This window comes from Coregonus clupeaformis, chromosome 40 (genome assembly GCF_020615455.1).
Source record: "Coregonus clupeaformis isolate EN_2021a chromosome 40, ASM2061545v1, whole genome shotgun sequence".
Taxonomy (NCBI): domain Eukaryota; kingdom Metazoa; phylum Chordata; class Actinopteri; order Salmoniformes; family Salmonidae; genus Coregonus; species Coregonus clupeaformis.
In genome coordinates, this window is record NC_059231.1 from 31,397,255 (window position 1) to 31,414,657 (window position 17,403).

At 45.6% G+C, this 17,403-nt stretch overlaps 1 protein-coding gene across 6 annotated transcripts in view; it reads left to right on the forward strand.

Annotated features, from left to right (window-relative positions):
- The window catches only part of LOC121571593 (interleukin-1 receptor accessory protein-like 1), a 303,397-nt gene that overhangs the window by 96,949 nt on the left and 189,045 nt on the right, over positions 1-17,403 (forward strand). For all 6 annotated transcript variants that reach the window (XM_041883137.2, XM_041883141.2, XM_041883140.2 and 3 more), the window contains exons 2-4: positions 3,807-4,092; positions 7,296-7,482; positions 8,961-9,114. In XM_041883137.2, coding sequence (XP_041739071.2) covers positions 3,807-4,092; positions 7,296-7,482; positions 8,961-9,114 — 627 coding nt within the window. The remainder of the gene's footprint in view (positions 1-3,806; positions 4,093-7,295; positions 7,483-8,960; positions 9,115-17,403) is intronic.

Consider the following 17,403-nt stretch of genomic DNA (forward strand, 5'->3'; position numbering starts at 1 on the left):
AAACCAAGCCATTAGGTCGAAGGAATTGTCCGTAGAGCGCCGAGACAGGATTGTGTCGAGGCACAGATCTGGGGAAGGGTACCAAAAAATTTCTGCAGCATTGAAGGTCCCCAAGAACACAGTGGTCTCCATCATTCTTAAATGGAAGAAGTTTGGAACCACCAAGACTCTTCCTAGAGCTGGCCGCCTGGCCAAACTGAGCAATCAGGGGAGAAGGGCCTTGGTCAGGGAGGTGAACAAGAACCTGATGGTCACTCTGTAGCTTAGTGTGGTCCTCTGTAGCTCAGTTGGTAGAGCACGGCGCTTGTAACGCCAAGGTAGTGGGTTCGATCCCCAGGACCCCATACACAAAAACAAAACATGTATGCACGCATGACTGAAAGTCGCTTTGGATAAAAGCGTCTGCTAAATGGCATATTATTATTATTATTATTACTCTGACAGAGCTCCAGAGTTCCTCTGTGGAGATGGGAGAATCTTCCAGAAGGACAACCATCTCTGCAGCACACAGTAAAAGGCACATGACAGCCCGCTTGGAGCTTTCCAAAAGGCACCTGAAGGACTCTCAGACCATGAGAAACAACATTCTCTGGTCTGATGAAACCAAGATGGAACTCTTTGGCCTGAATGCCAAGCGTCACGTCTGGAGGAAACCAGGCACCGCTCGTCACCTGGCCAATACCATCCCTACGGTGAAGCATGGTGGTGGCAACATCATGCTGTGGGGATGTTTTTCAGTGGCAGGGACTGGGAGACTAGTCAGGATCGAGGGAAAGATGAACGGAGCAAATTACAGCGAGATCCTTGATGAAAACCTGCTCCAGAGTACTCAAGACTTCTGACTGGGGGCGAAGGTTCACCTTCCAACAGGACAACGAGCCTAAGCATACAGCCAAGACAACGCAGGAGTGGCTTCGGGACAAGTCTCTGAATGTCCTTGAGTGGCCCAGCCAGAGCACGGAGCTGAACCCGATCAAACATCTCTGGAGAGACATGAAAATAGCTGTGCAACAACACTCCCCATCCAACCTGACAGAGCATGAGAGGATCTGGAGAGAAGAATGGGAGAAACTCCCCAAATACAGGTGTCCCAAGAAGACTCAAGGCTGTAATCGCTGCCAAAGATGCTTCAACAAATTACTGAGTAAAGGGTCTGAATACTTATGTAAATATAATATTTCCGTTTTTTATTTTGAATAAATTTGCTAACATTTCTAAAAACCTGTTTTTGCTTTGTCATTATGGGGTATTGTGTGTAGATTGATGAGGGGGGAAAAACAATTTAATAAATTTTAGAGTAAGGCTGTAACGTAACAAAATGTGGAAAAAGTCAAGGGTCTGAATACTTTCCGTATGCACTGTAAGCACTTATGAAATACGTATCGTATTTTGTTATTTCTATGATAACATATTCACTGAGGATCTCACTTGGTGATGTCCAAGAAAATTGATGAATGCAACAACCATGTTTCTGTCACTAACAAATAGAGTTATGGGTGATAACTTTACAATTCACTTGAACGGCAAGGCACGCTGGGAAATATTTAGATAAGGTTTTACACTAGGCAATGTGTTCATTTAACACTGGTTCCAATGTGTATATGGTCCCACTTTTTCAGTGTCGATTTAACTTTCTCAGTGTTTATTTAATTTAACACTGGTGCCACTGTGTATATGGTCCCACTCTTTCAGTGTTGATTTAACACTCTCAGTGTGTGTGTGTGTGTCTATCTGTCTATATGTCTGTCTGTCTGTGTGTGTGTGTGTGTGTGTGTGTGTGTGTGTGTGTGTGTGTGTGTGTGTGTGTGTGTGTGTGTGTGTGTGTGTGTGTGTGTGTGTGTGTGTGTGTGTGTGTGTGTGCGCGCGCGCGAGCGTGTGATATTGGATTATTTGAGATATTTTAATGGTTAAAATTACTGTGAAAGGATGTGTAAAGAGAAGATGGTAGAGTGAGGAGGGGGGGTATAAAGGTAGAGGGAGAGAGAGTGAGGGAGAGAAAGATGTAATTTCTCCTTAATGGTGATAAAAGTGGTGGAGGGGAATTAATAATGCTTGAGCTGTCCCTTCTGATTTGCAGATGGAAATTATGTACGAGAGAGACAGAAAGCGAGAGAGGGAGAGAGCAAGAAAGAGAGAGAGATTACAGTGAGAGGCAGAGTCTTCATTTAATAATGAAGAATCAGTCTAATGTCAATAAAGAAAAAAACTGATGTATTATTTCTGCTACATGCATTGTCTCTGTCTCTTAATCAAGGCAACTTTCATTATAGCCTTCAAACCAATCCAATATATCTAATGCTCTACTGGATTATCAAAGGCGGCCAATGCAATGCCTGGAATGGAATAAAACCTTTATATAGGATTTGTGTGGTGATGACATTTGAATAATGAGAATGGCAATGCTTGTCTGTTTCTAAAGCAATCCCAATGATCTCCTAGGTTCTAGAAATGTCAGTAATGTTTATCAGAAATGTCTTCCGTGATTACATAATCAGATTCCAAAGGGCGTGTGTGTGTGTGTGTGTGTGTGTGTGTGTGTGTGTGTGTGTGTGTGTGTGTGTGTGTGTGTATGTGTCCTTATCACAACCTCACACACGTGTCAACAGAAGGGAGCCTGTTCTGATAATTAAGGGTGTTAATTAGACAGAATCCCACAGTTAATATATTAGTCTCTCTCTCTCTCTCGTACACACATACAGACAGACACATACAAATACACACAGATTTGTGAGGCCTACTGCTAATTAAGAGCAATAATTGGGCAGACACCCACACACTCATATAACACACACACACACGCATACACACACACACACACACACACCAACACTCCTGCTCTGGTAATTAAGGGCATTCATTACAAGTGTAGTTGTCCCTGTGAGGGTTCTGTATCAGTCAGACTGGCACACAGCAGGGGTCCTTTACTGTAGCACTTCATACACACACACACACACACACACACATACACACACACACACACACACACACACACACACACACACACACACACACACACACACACACACACACAAAGTGCAGAAAGCTGTAAACAAGTGATCGTAGACTGATTGCTGGCCATGGGTTAACCTCTCTGTCACCATGTCCAGAGAGAAGACATTGAGCTAATGGGGATCCAACTAAAGAACTGTGTTCCCCTCTATCACTGAGTGTATGATGTCTTGGCTGTGTTTTAATCAGTAGTGGTAGTCTGTCTGCAGCACTACGGGGTACAGACATCACTGATGGAGATATTTGACAGTCACAGTTGCTTCCATGCACCATTCCAGGTGTAAAAGTGTTTGTGTGAAAAACTAGGATGGAAATGGAAGAGAGAAGATGAGAGAATACAAAACAGAAAGTGGCACAGACAGAAATACACACACACACACTGATTTAGCATCCACTAAGGCCACACTGATTAAATTCAGCTGAAATCTGTTTTCCCAGATGTAGGATTCTCTCGCTCAGTGCACAACATGGTTGTGTGTTTTTGTTGTTTTGTTTCCATGTTTACTGATTAAGGACTAATGATGGTAGGGTAGAAACATGTGTAACCCCCCCATAGTTGACAGCTGTACGGACTTGTCTACAGAGAATAATAATTTAACTCTCTCTCCTCTGTCTTGAGGATAGCTAACTCAACATCCCCTTCTATCTCTCCCCCTGTAGTTGACAGCTGTACGGACTGGTCAATAGAATATAACAACATCCTGGTTCTCTCTCTCTCTCTCTCTCTCTCTCTCTCTCTCTCTCTCTCTCTCTCTCTCTCTCTCTCTCTGTCTCTCTTTCTCTCTCTCCCTCCATAGTTGACCTCTGTACAGACTGGTCGGTGGATTACCTGAAGTATCGTGTGCTGCAGGGAGAGCCTGTGAGGCTGAAGTGTGCCCTGTTCTACGGCTACATCCGGGCCAACTACAGCCAGGCTCAGAGTGTGGGCCTTAGCCTCATGTGGTACCGCAGCTCTGGCCTGGGCCACGGAGACTTCGAGGAGCCCATCTCCTTTGACGGCGTGCGCATGAGCAAGGAGGAGGACGCCATCTGGTTCAGACCGGCCGACCTGCAGGACGTGGGCCTCTACTCCTGCGTGCTACGGTAAGACACGAGGGACAAACTGTGCTCTGCTGCTCTAGTCTATTCCTGCGTGCTACGGAAAGACACGAGGGACTAACTGTGCTCTACTGCTCTAGTCAACTTCTACGTGCTACGGTAAGACAGGAGGGACAGTAGGGATACTAGAGCTACGATAAGACACGAGGAACAAACTAGGGAAACTAGGGATTATTTACTCTTTTGGCTACATGCTCCCTTCCTCCTTTACTCCATCCCTCTACATTTAACTGTGGGTACTCCTCTGTGATATTGATTGCTGTCGCTTCTCACTCGCGCTCCCTCTCTCTCACAATCTCTTCCCCCTTCCTTTCTCTGGCTGAGTCAGAATCAAAGGGGTTGTGTTTTTGTCGTTCTGTTGAGAGGGTCTGAAGTGGATGTTTCTCATAGGCCTGGAGGCAACATAGTACTCTCTCTTTCACTCCTCTCTCCTTCACTCTCTCCCTCTCTAAGACTTGACCATTACTTTAAAAATAATTTCTGTATGACACTAGACAAGCAGATCACATGCATTATGAAAAGCATGTTCTCCAGTGTTTTAAAGTGTTAAAATTATTCAGGCTTCATGTATTCAGATGTAGTGTATGGGGGGGATTCAAGAGTTCTCCAATATCCTAATCAGAGAAGCACTTTGGAGATTTGCAGCTGAGCTGAAATCAATTCTCTTTTTGTTGGAGGGTAAGCTTCTGAGTCTCAAATTTGAGCACACATGACCCAAACACTTCCACCAAGCAGCTCTGCTGGAGAGAGAGAGAGAGAGAGAGAGAGAGAGAGAGAGAGAGAGAGAGAGAGAGAGAGAGAGAGAGAGAGAGAGAGAGAGAGAGAGAGAGAGAGAGAGAGAGAGAGAGAGAGAGAGAGAGAGAGAGAGAGAGAGAGAGAGAGAGAGAGAGAGAGAGAGAGAGAGAGAGAGAGAGAGAGAGAGTTCATTGCTGCTCGTACAGTCGATATCACAATAACACATTTTGTATAAGTCTGGTCAGATTTTCAACCATTCACTTGAAGTTTGACTGGTAGCGGTTATTATCAACTATTTGGAGCGTAGATAGTCTTACTGTATTGTGGTGCATTGGAGTATGCCGCTATATTGAGTTGGCTATATCTAAATCAGTGGAGAAAGTACAGTTTAGCATTGAAACCTTCCAGATGTTTTTCCCTGAAGGAGATGTGGTGTATGTGTGTGTGTGTGTGTTAGTGCCTTTTCTCCTTTGCTGTCTGGAACCTAACTTTTCCCATCAGTGTATGTGTGAAGGTGACTTAATCTACATAACAATCATGTTTTCTCTCTCCCCTGCTCTCTCCCTCCCTCTCACCCTCTCTCTATCTCTCTCCTTGTTTTTATTTCTCTCTCTACCCCCTCTGTCTATCTCTCTTCCTCCCTCTCCCCCTCTCTTTTTATCTCTCTCTCTCCATCCCCACTTAATGTAAATGAGAGCTGTAACCTCCAGTGTTTTCTCTCTAAACACCCTCCCTCCCTCCACCTTTGTAGTCCATGCATGTGTCTCCCACTGAATGAATTCACCACCTCTCAAATGAGCCTGCATCTCTCTGTGGTCTACGTGTGTGTTTTCCTGTTGTGATTACTCTGGGAGCGTACGTATGTGGGGGATAATAATGTGTGGAGAATGGAAGCTAACGCGAGTAGGAGACTAATCCTTGCTGTGTTGGACTGAAACAGCATTTGAACGTTTGGACGAATTGTCGACCCCTGACTGTCCATCAATCAAACAACACTAACAATTTCCCACAATCCTGCAGTGATCCCCCAGTTTGAATGTTTAACAGGTAGAGAGCTCCCTCATTGGTTCCCCTGGGACTCCAGGAATCTGATTGGCTCAGATGTTCCCTCTGCTATGAGGTCATCAGGCCAAACTAATCTAATCAAAGGCAGATCAGTGGTAGATTAGCTGGTCGGGCTCGACCTCCACGTTTTCCCAGAATTCAATTAAGGCTTGGATAATGACTGGGAGCGCTGGAACCCGGAGTTACTTTATGTTTAGGCGATAGAAAAACGCAACATTTAAAATAACACAGTCATAGTATTATCTAACGTCTGGCTACGGTTTCCAGTCCAATCCTACCTAGCCCTATTCTCAGTTAGCTCCATCCCACAGTAAGAGAGCCTCCCAGCCTGCCTGTTGGCTCTATCTCTTGTAGCTTGGTGCAGTGTCTGACAGCCTCAGCTGTATGTGTTTTATGGTCTGGAGGTCAGGGGTGCTTCTATGGGAGAGGTGACTCTCTTGTTACTTCCATAACTTGACTACATCATATGAAAGCCTGTCATGTAGCCGGAATGGGAGCATCTGGCCAGCAGTAAAGGTAATGTAATTAAATGAAGCCCCATATGCTACACAGGTCACACAAGGCAGAGAGAGTGGGTGGTGGTATTGGGGATGCTGCCCCCACAGGTAGGATGTGGAACTGCAAGAGTGGGTGTGTTTATTGAGCTATAACATGTAGTAAACATCTCCAGGATACCATACATACACACGCACACTGCACAACATACTCCCGAAGCCACCAACTTTTCCGCTGACCAATAACAGCCATGGCATTTATTGAACGAGTACATCAGCAATTCATATATCTGAAGAGATGATGTCACTGTGTGATGCAAACTTAGCCATCCGCTACAGACAATGAGCATATGTTACAGTCATGCCACTGGCTTCCTCCTATGACTCATAATGAAGGAAGGTAGACAAGAAAATGAAGCCATTTGACTGTATTTAGACCCAACCTACAGTATGTCGATGCCTGTGCTGTCAGAGGGCTATTACATCACTGTGATGACTAAGCAGGTTCTTCCACTCCTTCTGTCCCCAGGTCTTTGTGTTTGTGTGTGTGTGTGTCTGTTGTGTCATTATTATTCCCAGTGCAGGCTGCACTGCCCTCCATTAATTCAATAGTGGTCGTGAGCCTGAGTCATTGGTTCAGTAAGCTGCTGAACACGTCGTTAGCACTAACTCCGACAATGTGTGTGTGTGCGCGTGTGTGTTGCGTGTGTGTTGTGTGTGTTTGTGTGCGTGTGGAAGGAATGAGGACAGGGGAAGAGGGACTAATAAAGAAAGTCGGAGAGAGAAAAAAGAAAGCTAATGTAAGCAGGAATAAGCAGAGTTGTTTTGACAATGCATTTTCTCTTATAGTCTGAATCTTGTCAGTGACCTGTTGGTTGTGCTTGTGTGTTCCAGGAATTCGACCTACTGTATGAAGGTGTCCATGTCTCTCCACGTGGCTGAGAATGACACAGACCTCTGCTACAACTCTGACATGAGACATACGGAGAAGGCCGAACTCAGCAAGAGCAAAGACATCACCTGTCCAGACATAGAGGACTACATAGAAGCTGGGAAAGACCCTGATATCACCTGGTTTAAGGTGAGCGACGTGTGTGCGTGTGTGTGTGCGTGCGTGCGTGTGTGCGTGTCTGATTTACCTTGGTGAAGATGGTGCCTCATTGCTTTGTTTTCAGATGTTCTTCCCAGTTGTTTCTACGGAATGTAAAAGCTGTGTCCGTAGGAGCCTGAGACTGGGTTCGATTATGCAAGGGGGATGTGTTAATAATAGGAGAATTACACGACGCCTGTCTGCAGTGCACCAGTACCCGTGTAGAGGTCATCTAAGGAGAAACATTCAGTACATGAATACAGAGACAGAGGAACAGAGGGCTTTCACAAAGATGGGATTCATTATTCACACACACTGATGAGGAGAGAACCTTTTTATATTATAGTTCTCGTTGCCCTGCTGAGAAGTAGGAGAGCAGAGGAGAGTGGAGGGGGAAGGGAGGGAGGGAAGGAGGGAGATGGGGAGAGAGAGAGAGAGAGAGAGAGAGAGAGAGAGAGAGAGAGAGAGAGAGAGAGAGAGAGAGAGAGAGAGAGAGAGAGAGAGAGAGAGAGAGAGAGTCCTCTAAATGCTGCTAGCCTAAGATATCTATTATCCGACTCTCGAGTTACCTTCTCACCTGAGTTCTCCCCTGTTGAGGTCAGTCATGGCCTGCGGATCACAGCGAGCATCCCAGGGAGCGGCCCAGGCCAAACTAATCAAAGGCAGATCAGTGGTAAATTAGCCGGTCGGGCTCGACCTCCAGGTTCTCCCAGAATTCAATTAAGGCTTGGATAATGACTGGGAGCGCTGGAACCCAGAGTTATTTGGATTGCTCTGCAGCAGAGCTGATTGAATTCCGAGGGTTGCCGCGAGCTATGGTGGAATAGAATCCTCTGAGCCAGAGCTGTCCCTGCCAGAGAGGGAAGAGAGTACCCGTATTGAGGAGCCTATGTACACTCCACCTATGTACACACACACACACCACACACATACGCACACACACACACCACACACACACACACACATTATTTTGCCAGTGAAGACTTTTCAAATGACATTCCATGTCCTTACCAGTCAGAGAATATTGAATCTGGAATATTCAGTTCAGTGCAATACACTTCTATTAAATAAGTAGGATAACTCAGGTTACTAAACCTTATCATCTTCCCATATGGGTTCTCTCTGGTTGGCAGTGATACACTATGCATTCCACTGCTCTCTTCACAGTCCTCTCTACAGTCTGGATAACATAATGACTCTGTTTGGTCTCCTCTTCCCCAATGTCCCTAACTGTAATAGATGCCACTATCCAAAGCAACTTAACGTTGACAAATTCAGTATGTGACCAATGCAGAAATCAAAGGCATCATGCATTGGTCACCTCAGCAGAATCTTCATTGCTGTTGTTGGTGTTCATGAGATAACAATCCAACATGTTCTCTATGTTATGATGATTTAATGAGTCTCAGTGTCAATAGCACTGTAACTCCACGTTGTATTGTGTATGCTCATGTGCGTGTGACCCCCAGGAGTGTCGTCCGAAGCAGTGGCGGGCCTCCATCCTCCAGAGAAGAGACACTCTGTCCATCAGAGAGGTCAAAGAGGACGACATCGGCAACTACACCTGTGAGGTCACCTTTGGGGGCTTCGTGGTACGCAGGACCACTGAGCTCTCCGTCACAGGTAAGATGGAGGGAGGGATGGAGGGGTGTACTTGTTTAGGATATCACTTCCTCTTCCTGCAGAGTTGTTCTGCTTTTTGACTTTTCTCCATTCTACTGTTTTGCGTTGTAGGAGATTTTCTCTCTCACACACGCACACACATCTCTCTACAGTGCTGTGACCTCCTGCTGGTGTGTTAATTGATGTTGAAGCGTTGGCCCGTAATGCATCTCTTGGTCCAGATCAGCACTTTACAGCCAGCCAAACACTGCTAAACCCCTTCCACACAGAGAGCTAAAGAGCCAGGACCAAGGTCAGGGAGACACACACACACACACAGGCCCGCATACGTGAATGCACACACACTTGCATACACACATGCTTGCATACACACGCACGTATCAAACACACACACATACGCATACATACACCAACACACACTTACATAAGTCCTCTTTTTAACACATGTAGACCAAACACCCGCGCTCGTCAGCCCTAGCTGCAGGGTGAGTTCCAGGGTTGAGGGCACGCTGTGCTTGGGGCAGCCCAGGTGTGTTCTCCATTGGCTGGGCAGGAGGCAGTGGAGTGTGGGACCCTGCTGGGTCAACTGTGCTGATTAGGGTTGACGGAAAGGTTACGTTTTTCATTCCCCTATTCGCTCTCTATCCATATTTCTCTCTCTCTCTCTCTCTCTCTCTCTCTCTCTCTCTCTCTCTCTCTCTCTCTCTCTCTCTCTCTCTCTCTCTCTCTCTCTCTCTCTCTCTCTCTCTCTCTCTCTCTCTCTCTCTCTCTCTCTCTCTCTCTCTCTCTCTCTCTCTCTCTCTCTCTCTCTCTCTCTCTCTCTCTCTCTCTCTCTCTCTCTCTCTCTCTCTCTCTCTCTCTCAGGAATCAGAAGAGTCCCTGGCAGCTAAATGAATGTTGTATTACACTGCCATTGGAATATGACCTGATCTGGTTACTAACACAGCTTTTCTAGGCCTGTTTAAAAGCCTGTGTGTTTCACTGTAGGTGTCTGTCGCCATATCTCTCTGTGTATCCTGATTCACTCCTGGGGTTAGTTCTGCTTGGCCACCGGAGAGATGCTGAGCTCTTGTCACTGGGTTAGTTCTGCTTGGCAATCAGATAGAGACAGGGATGGAGCAGATGTAACTGGAATACAGTGCAATAATGAATTGAGGCAGATAGAGAACTCCATTTCTCTAGTTCCTCTAACTGGTTTTCACTGTGTAGACTACAGCTCCAAGTAAGTGTGTGTGCGTGTGCGTGCGTGTGCGTGTCTGCATTCAAATGTTTATTTTTGCGTGTGTGTGTGTTATTTGTATCCCCTGTACTGTTTATTTCTAAGGCTGGTCATTGCGCTTGTGCGATGCGGTACAGATAGGATACAGGGAGCCGCTACTATCTCACTGAGATGGAACAGGGAGATATACACCACTCCTCCAACAAGACCTTCCATTGGACAAGGCAGGGGCATGATCCCGGAAGCCAAGCTTCCTAGTAGGTGGACTCAGGGATTGATAGCCAGTGTTTTATCGCCAGCAGAGCTCAATAAGTATGAGGCCGATAGGAAACAGATACACTGCATCTCTTTTTATATACCTCACTCACATCACGCCAGTGTGTTTGAATGTGTGTGTTCATGTGCTTGTGTGTGCATAGTACCACTTTCTGTGATGTGTGTGTAATGGTGCGTTTGTAGTACGGTATGTTCAGCACAGTGTGTTTTGTATGTCAGAGTGCTTGTGTGTTTATTTATTTCTACAGTGTGTGTGTGTGTGTGTGTGTGTGTGTGTGTGTGTGTGTGTGTGTGTGTGTGTGTGTGTGTGTGTGTGTGTGTGTGTGTGTGTGTGTGTTAGCATGTCAGTATGACCTCCATGTAATGGTTGAGGCCATAAAAACTTTATGGAGGTTATAAATACAGAGCACCCTGGCTAATGACATAGAGAAGGGATATATATAGAGAGAGGGAAAGAGCGAGAGAGAGAGAGAGAGAGAGAGAGAGAGAGATAGAGAGAGAGCAAGAGAGAAAGAGAGAGTGAGAGGGGGAGGGATGGAGAGAGAGAAAGCAAGGAAGCAAGCAAATTGTTACATATAACATAGAGTAGCACTTTTTCTCTCCCACTGTCCCTCTCTCCTTCCCTCTCGTTCTCTCTGTCTTTTCCTTCTCACTCGCCTTTTCTTAGTGTGAGTAAACCTCTCATCCTCTGTGTATATATGTCAGTTTGGAAGAATATCTACACTTCCTTGTTTATTTGACGTTAGAGCATCTCGGTTCTGACAGAAAACCTGCTGGGCTCATAAGAGGTACTATAAGCCTGCTGGGATTACACTTCAATCAAATGTACTGGAAAAACACACAAACACAAACACACAATAACACACATGCATGAACACACACACAAACACACACACACACACATTTACAACTGCTTGAGGTCCCTTTCCCCATGTTCACAGTAATGGAGTGTCAGTGACTCGTCAAAAACAACGGGGAAGTAATTTTGTGTGACACACAGGTCTGATAGTGGGTAGTGTTCCCTATCCTAACCTTAACCATTAGGGGGGTGACAAAATACATTATCCTGGATCAGTTGTTTGGCGTAAGTAAACTCTGAAACACAACAGCCCTGTTGTAGAAGTGTAAGCCAAGTCTTTACAACAAGGGAGCGCATCTCCATTCGTTGTGGGCTGCATTGCTGCTGGTTTTCTTTTCTACCTTGTAGTTAAATGACTGATTAATTTCACTGATTGGCTCACCTCTCACCTGGTGTCAAAGGTCCAAAGGTCTTAATCAATCCCTGATTAGAGGGGAAGGATGGACAATAGCAGTGGTGAGGACCTCAAGGTCCATAGTGGAGTCCTCCAGTCTAAAGGCAACGTCAGGGTTTCACCAGTGTTCTCCAGGGTTGTTTTACTGCCTCTTTTTGTTTGGTGTAAAAACAAGACACATGGTATCATTGATTGGCCAGATATTTCAACCACATGGTTAACCAGGTGTTAATCAGTCTCTGATTGAAACACAAGGCTGAGAACCAGCAGATACTGCAGCCGTAGTGTACCAGATACAGTATGTTCACTCCTGCTTTACACCAACCCAATAAAGACAAGGAATCTATGCTCGTCAGGCCTGCGTCATAAGCTAGGCACGTTTCTCTATTAAACCTATCACTATATACCATAGAACCATTTCACCTCATTAAAAGACTATACCATTAGGCCACTTGCCCTATTAAATCCATACTGCAGGGCTAGAATAAGATTAGCTCATATCAGCTGTATGGTGTAGGATCGTTTCCATTGTTAAAATCAACCCATCTTCCCCTCAAGTGGGCGTGAGATGATCTACCTTTTATCACTTCCTGATAAAACCGCCACATCCCGGAGAGCAAGCGTAAAAGGCCAAACTTCATTTGGCAGACTAATGTTGTAGTTTATTTAATAGGCTAGGAGGATGAAGGAGGTCATTAAGTTTAACTGGTCTTAAACACAGCGCAATACAGACTGCCCTCCGCTGTGACCCTAGACTGATCTGGAGTGTGTGTGTGTGTGTGTGTACTGTACACTCAAAAAAATGAGGGTTCCTTGGGAAGGGTGATGGTTCTATGTGGAACCATAATGACTCAAATAACCCTTTAAGCTCTTCAATGGTTCTTTGCAGTTAACAAAAGGGTTCTTTTCTCTTTTAGCAATAATTCAAATGTAGGGGAAGCGGCTCATTTGAATATTTTGGGGCTTGGTTTGGTCACAGCTCTTTTTGTTAGTGAGAGTGTCATTCCAGTTCATCTAATCTGTTGTGTTATGCTATCATATGTGTTATATGACTATGGCTAGAGACTCCTTTATGGCCTGGTGTCAATTGAGAATGGTTGACAAAATCAGTCAGTGGTTTTCAATTCTCTCCTCAGGGACCCCCAGCTGTTCCAGAGGTAGCTCACTTGATTCAACTTGTCAATTAACACAGTAATAACGCCGATGGAATATAATATGGCTGACCAGAATAAAAAACCCTGTATGGTTCTTCAAAATGATTTACAAAGAACCTTTCAGATTTTGAAAGGTTCTTTATAGAACCATAAAAATGGTCCTATATAGCCCCAAAAAGGGTTGTAACCATAGAGGAACCCTTTTTTGGTGCTGTATATAACCTTTTTTAATGGTTCTTTATAGAATCTTAGAAACAGGTTCTTTATAGCCACCATACAGGTTCCCTTTAGAACCTTATAAGCATGGTTCTTTATAGAACCTTCAAAAAAGGCTTTTATATAGCACCAAAAATGGTTCTATATAGCACCAAAAAGGGTTCCGCTATGGTTACAAGCCAAAGAACCCCTATCTGGTACTATTTAGAACCATTATTATGTGTGTGTGTGTGTGTTTGTGTGTGTGTGTGTGTGTGTTTGTGTTAGCTCTTTGCTGTGACCCTGCCTTATTCTGTACCAGGCACCATGCTATGGAGGGTAACACAGACACAGCATAAGGCTTTATCAAGGATAATATAAGTGTTTTAAAGACACTGGGACACTAGATCCACCTCAGCCTAATGTAATTCCTGCTCTGTGTCAGGGACTATGTAAACATCCTTATCTCTCTCCCAGGGTGGGGTTTCAGAGGCCCAGAGGAAGATATACTGTATAATATGTATATTTAAATTCTTCCCATAGCCCTGCCACAACTAATGCCCTGTAAAGAGTGTTCCTTCTCCTGTAATACTTTAATAGGCCCTGTTGTGTGTGTCTGTATATGTTTGACTGCACACGTGTGTGTGTAGTGTGTGTGTGTGTGTGTTGAGTGATACTCTTGGCTTTTAATGGAACCTCTGAATGATTTCTATTCATTTCTCCATTTCTCCCAGGCCTCATCACAGAGCTATGATGGTGATGCTATAACACCATAACACCAGATAAATGCCCTATTCACAAGATATGCTGCTCTCTCCTTCTCTTCTGCAGGGAACCGAATATATATATATATATGTTCCCTGCGGTTCCCTGCAGAAGAGAAGGAGAGAGAGAGAGAGAGAGAGAGAGAGAGAGAGAGAGAGAGAGAGAGAGAGAGAGAGAGAGAGAGAGAGAGAGAGAGAGAGAGAGAGAGAGAGAGAGAGAGAGAGAGAGAGAGAGAGAGAGAGAGAGAGAGAGAGAGAGAGAGAGAGAGAGTGAGAGAGAGAGAGAGAGAGAGAGAGAGAGAGAGAGAGAGAGAGAGAGAGTCTGAGAGGGAAACTGAGCTGCACTTCCTAACCTCCTGCCAAATGTATGACCATATTAGAGACACATATTTCCCTCAGATTACAGAGATCCACAAAGAATTCGAAAACAAACCCAATTTTGATAAACTCCCTTATCTACTGGGTGAAAAACCACAGTGTGCCATCACAGCTGCAATATTTGTGACCTGTTGCCACAAGAAAAGGGCAACCAGTGAAGAACAAACACCATTATAAATACAACCCATATTTATGTTTATTTATTTTCCCATTTGTACTTTAACTATTTGCACATTGTTACAACACTGTATATATACATAATATGACATTTGAAATGTCTTTATTCTTTTGGAACTTCTGAGTGTAATGTTTACTGTTAATATTGATTTGTTTATTTCACTTTAGTTTACTATCTACTTCACTTGCTTTGGCAATGTTAACATACGTTTCCCATGCCAATAAAGCCCTTAAATTGAAATTGAAATTGAATTGAGAGAGAGAGAGAGAGAGAGACTGCATACACAACAGGACTGTTGCAAACCTGTTATTTACACCGACCACACTACTGCATACAGCTGTAACCAGGCATTTCAGCTATACGATAAAGAAAGGCATCTGCAAGGGGAGGACAGCGAAAAGGACCAGGAAAACCGGTTACTGACGGTAAACATGGTCCAGGGCAGTGAGGCTGCACTCAGCTCTTTTGTGCAGGACTTCCCCACCCTAAGGAAGATAGCAGAAACCAAAAAGGACAAGGACAGCACCCCGATCTCTCCCCTCACCTCAGGCACTCCAACAGCAGGAGCCCAGGCCCAGACCCACACAACAGATCTGTCCTCCCCCCTGCCTGCCTACGACCACCAGAGCCAAGACCACACTACCATCAGCCTGCTGAGAGACAGGCTGGCTCTGTTAGAGGTATGGGTTACTGAGCTAAAGGAGCAGCCCCACAGCTACACCACTTCCAGCCCAGACACAGAGCTTCTACAGGACCAGATCAACCAGTGCAGGACCCAGCTGAAGAACTCTGTCCAGGAGCTGAGAGAGAGCCTTACCACAGTGCTTGAGGAGGTAAAGGCACCATGAGGAGAGAGGCTCACCACAGTGCTTGAGGAGGTAAAGGCCACCATGAGGAGAGAGCCTCACCACAGTGCTTGAGGAGGTAAAGGCACCATGAGGAGAGAGCCTCACCACAGTGCTTGAGGAGGTAAAGGCCACCATGAGGAGAGAGCCTCACCACAGTGCTTGAGGAGGTAAAGGCCACCATGAGGAGAGAGCCTCACCACATTGCTTGAGGACGTAAAGGCACCATAAGGAGAGAAAGGCACCATGAGGAGAGAGCCTCACCACAGCGCTTGAGGAGGTAAAGGCACCATGAGGAGAGAGCCTCAACACAGTGCTTGAGGAGGTAAAGGCCACCATGAGGAGAGAGCCTCACCACAGTGCTTGATGAGGTAAAGGCACCATGAGGAGAGATCCTCACCACAGTGCTTGAGGAGGTACAGGGACCATGAGGAGAGAGCCTCACCACAGTGCTTGAGGAGGTACAGGCACCATGAGGAGAGAGCCTCACCACAGTGCTTGAGGAGGTAAAGGCACCATGAGGAGAGAGCCTCACCACAGTGCTTGAGGAGGTAAAGGCACCATGAGGAGAGAGCTGGTGCAGGTAAAGGAGGAGACCCCAGCCCCAGCCCCACACTGTAAAACCCACTACTCTGGTAAAACCCACTACTCTGGTAAAACCCACTGAGGTGGCCATCCTCATTGACTCAAATGGGAAATTCATCCAAGAGGATAAACTCTTCCCCCACCACAAGGTGTCCAAAATATGGTGCCCAAAAACGCAGGATGCACTCCACATCCTGTCCCAGCCTGACTTTGGCACACCAGGCCACATTATTATTCACACCGGCACCAACAACCTGCGAGAGGAGCAGGAGAGAGTAGGCAGCCTGGTCAACAGAGTAGCAGAGAGGGCCTTTGAGTGGTTCCCCAACTCCCACATCACCATCTCCACTCTGCTGCCCCGCAAATACTTTTATTCCCGTACCATTCAGAAAGTTAACGCTGACATCACCAGAGGGTGTGGCCTACTCCCGAACGTGCACGTTGCTCACCACCCAACAGTCACCCCAGAGCATCTGCACGACCACTCCCACCTGAGGAAGCAGACAATAGGGATGTTTGCCAAGTCTCTAAAGGACGTGGCACTTGGTAGACAAACACCCCATGCCGCACTGGACAGAGGACCACCCAGAGACCCCTACCAGACCACTGCACAACCAAGGAGCCCCAGGCCCCCTCAACGCCCCACCAGAACCAGAACACCCCACAGGCTCCACCCACCACCAGAGCATCACCACTTCCATCGGCTTAACCAGACTGGACCGGGCCCAGCCTACTACCCCGCACCAGATCACCACCTCTACCAGACCAGAGAGGAAGCCCCCCGGCCCAGACCTGGCCCCCTCCACTCCACAGGGCCCAACAGCAGGACCAGTGCAGCTACGCGGAGGTCCTCAGAACCCTGTAGGATTGAGTGAGATTAAACAGCTCCTCCAATACATCTGCACTAAACTGCACTAAACGCGCAACACACACACACACACACACACACACACACATTGTACTAAAAGTTTACTTGTTCAATGAATAGGAATATATATATATATATTAGGGCTGTCAAATGATTAAAATTTTTAATCAAATTAATCAGAATTTTCAGTGGATTAATCATGATTAATCACTATTTGCAATTACACCTGAATCCTAACCATTTTTTTTTAAATGCATACCAAAAGATAAATAACAGGACACAGATACATAATTTTCATATTATGTCTGTTTATTAACACAGCCAAATAATGGTGTTTTAAATCAAGCTGAAACATACTACACACCATAATATTTGTCTTTGGCTGTGGCTCTTGACGGTGGCTTATAGAATGAGTCTTGAGACGCCACTTGCAAAACATCAAGGAAACCTGAGTCTTCTACAATGCTAATGGGTCTACAATCCTTTGCAATCCATTTTGCTATTGTGTTGGTCAAATTATCTGAGGTTGATTTTGTTAATTGCCTGCAAACATTCAGCGTGGTCTGGCGCAAAC